We start from the raw sequence: 3043 nt of genomic DNA, 5'->3' as shown, positions 1-3043 counted from the left end.
CAACACAAAAGATGATGGAAGAGGACTCGTCGAGGATAGACAGTGAGTGTTATTGACAGTTAAAAGGCCTGGGCTGGGGCCACATGTGACCCAATAAGGGAGTAGATGATGTCATAGTCTACGTCAGATGCCGTCACCAAAATGATGCGGCTCCCTTTGCTTTGAAGTCTTTTTGCCTTTGGAAGCAAAAAGTCAACCTTCTTAAGTTTTCATTTTTGTAATTTTATTTTTTAACAGCAGCTTACATTTTATTTATATTTTTTCTTATTTTATTCTTCTTCTACTATATAATGGGGTCCACGCGCCAAAACATTTTAAAATACGGACATTTATACAAATTAATACAATATATGAGAAATTTCAAGGATACATAACAGTATATGTAAGAAAAGTTCTTTCCTAGATTTATAATTTAATTAAGCCCCTAATTATATTCCATAACTTGCGGTCCACAGTATATTATTGTATTGTCAATTTTGTTATCTGATAAGTTATTCTTATCCAGTTTCCGTTATATATTATTATTCGTGCGATATAATACAATAATACCATAGGTTGATGATACCAGAATTTGTTTTGGAAGTCGATCGGTAACGAAGAAAAAAAGAAGATGAAAGAGTCGACGGTCACTAATAATACGAACAGTCAAAATCGAGGTTGCACTTAACTAGTAATTAAAACCAAGGAGTTTATTAGTTGTTTGAAAATTTAATTAAGTCGGTGAGTTGTTGCGAGTACTATTGACTTTAATAATTTCATATCGGAAATACTATTAAAATTGTTATTATTCGATAGTTTTGTTATTCTTGTAGAATGAAAAGCATATATGTGAATTTATGTGCAGCTTAGAAAATGATTTAACTAAGTAATACTAGTAATATATACTGCGTGTTTGAATATGTAATAATCCTGATAATGCAATGTAATGGGGGAGAATAAAGACAATTAGACAGTTAAGTTAGTTGGAGATTAGATGTCATATAGTTGAAACTTTTCAAAGATAATATATATAGCAGCACTCATAGAATTGTTTTTTTCCTCATATTAAAATCCAACTAGCTTTATTGGCACAAAAATTAACTAGTATTTTACTCATCATATAGTAAGTAGTATTTTCGTCCCTCTTTCTTTTTCCATTTTAATTGTTGCTAAATTACTAATATACGAAAAATCGTTCGAAAAACATCTAATCAAAGTACAAAGTACAAACACATAATGTTATACATTAAGTTGATTGAGTCGACGATAGGACACCAAACCCATAATCTAATTTGAAAAAAAAAAAAAAAAAATCAGTTTAGTTTATCTTATATACAGTTAGTTTGATGCTTAAAAGAAAACTGAACCGATTCCAAATTCATAAACTAGATCACAATACAAATTTCAAAAAGTAAATTGCAAAATCGAGATCACCTATTTTGTATTTTCTTTTTAATTGGAAAACCATGCTCAAATAAATAATCCGAAAGGAGCACTCTCAGTCATATACTATTATACTACAATCCTCAAATTATGTGATCGACGTATTCGTTTTTACTCTCGTATACAAATCTTCATAGAAACTTATCATCTTCATAGAAACTTGAAATCTTCATAAGCTCATATAATAATACAAACATTACACCATACAATATGTTTTGAGATTCTTCTTATTAGGAATTACTTTTAGCAGGACAACACATATCAACGAAAAAAAAAGGAACATCTTTTTCAATAATATGGGTCCACATATATAATACGAAGAGAAGCCAAACCTTTTAACACTTTTTTGAGTGGTATATTTTCTTTCAAAGGTTTTTTCTGCCACACGACTCTTTATTTTCTTTCCAAAAGAGGTTATTTTCAAAAGGTAGATGCATGTCATGTGGCTATCGAAGGTTCGAAGCCATTTTTTTTTGGTGGGTCGCTAAGGAAGCCATAAGAGGACTTTACTGACATAGTCCTATGAGATGTTGTAACAATACAATTTTAACCATAAAATCATTCGACAGACGTGTATATGGATCTATTTTTTTTTTGTGGAAAATTTCATCATTCCATGGGCATCCCAATACATGAATTGTTACAATATATTATATACAGTATATAGCAAAATATTCTTTTGTAAAAGTACATGTTTCAGTAATCCACTAAAAATAAATTATTTTTCTTTTAGGATTACAAAATAAATAAAATTCAATAACATTAATGTAAAACTGTATGTAGACCTAACATCTCTATATTAAATTGCTAATTGCTCTAAATTTCATACAAATAGTAATTAAGATAAGTGTTTTCTAAATTGTGCGGGCTTTTTCAACAAGTAAGGAAATTGCTTAGAGCATACGTGTCTCTGCTACATCACCAAAAAATACAGAGAGAGAGAACAAAAAAAAAATGAATACTAGAAGAAAAAGAAACAATTATTGATTTCTTTTTCTTTCTTTCTTAATTCTTATCTTCCTTCTATATAAAAGACATTTTTTTCTACCTTCACATACTTTTATTTTCATTTCCTTTAACTGCATAGTTCCTCAAAATTCTCAAACCTTTGCTTCTGTTTCTTTCTTTCTTCAGCGCCTACGTGCATCTGCTATAAACACATACCCCTCGATCGATAAACCTTAAATTTCCTCAAATAAAAATTCTTGTTTTCTTGAAATCCATCAAGGTTTTTTTTTCTTTTTCTTGTTCTTGATTAAACATACATAAAGATAGATGGTGGAAGAAGGCAGTGTAGTTGTGAATCAAGGAGGAGATCAGGAGGTGGTGGATTTGCCTCCAGGGTTTCGGTTTCACCCAACTGATGAAGAGATTATAACTCACTACCTTAAAGAGAAGGTCTTCAACATCCGATTCACCGCGGCGGCGATCGGTCAAGCCGACCTCAACAAGAACGAGCCATGGGATCTACCAAGTAAGTCAAATCAAGATCTTTTAATTATTTTGACCGTTTCAAAGAAGATCATCCATCAAGATTCTGATTATTGATTTTGAGTGCAGAGATTGCAAAGATGGGGGAGAAGGAGTTTTACTTTTTCTGCCAGAGGGATCGGAAGTATCC

At 31.2% G+C, this 3043-nt stretch overlaps 1 protein-coding gene across 1 annotated transcript; it reads left to right on the top strand.

The window, feature by feature from the left end:
- On the top strand, positions 2479-3041 carry LOC109130764 (NAC domain-containing protein 92-like; the record flags this gene model as incomplete). The annotated part of the gene is made up of 2 exons (XM_019240775.1): positions 2479-2896; positions 2983-3041. Coding segments are annotated over exons 1-2 (258 nt in total), but the record flags the coding sequence as incomplete, so codon positions are not given.

Source organism: Camelina sativa, chromosome 19 (assembly GCF_000633955.1).
Source record: "Camelina sativa cultivar DH55 chromosome 19, Cs, whole genome shotgun sequence".
Lineage (NCBI taxonomy): Eukaryota > Viridiplantae > Streptophyta > Magnoliopsida > Brassicales > Brassicaceae > Camelina > Camelina sativa.
The sequence above is the reverse complement of the archived record's forward strand: the minus strand, read 5'-3'. Positions and strand labels throughout refer to the sequence as shown.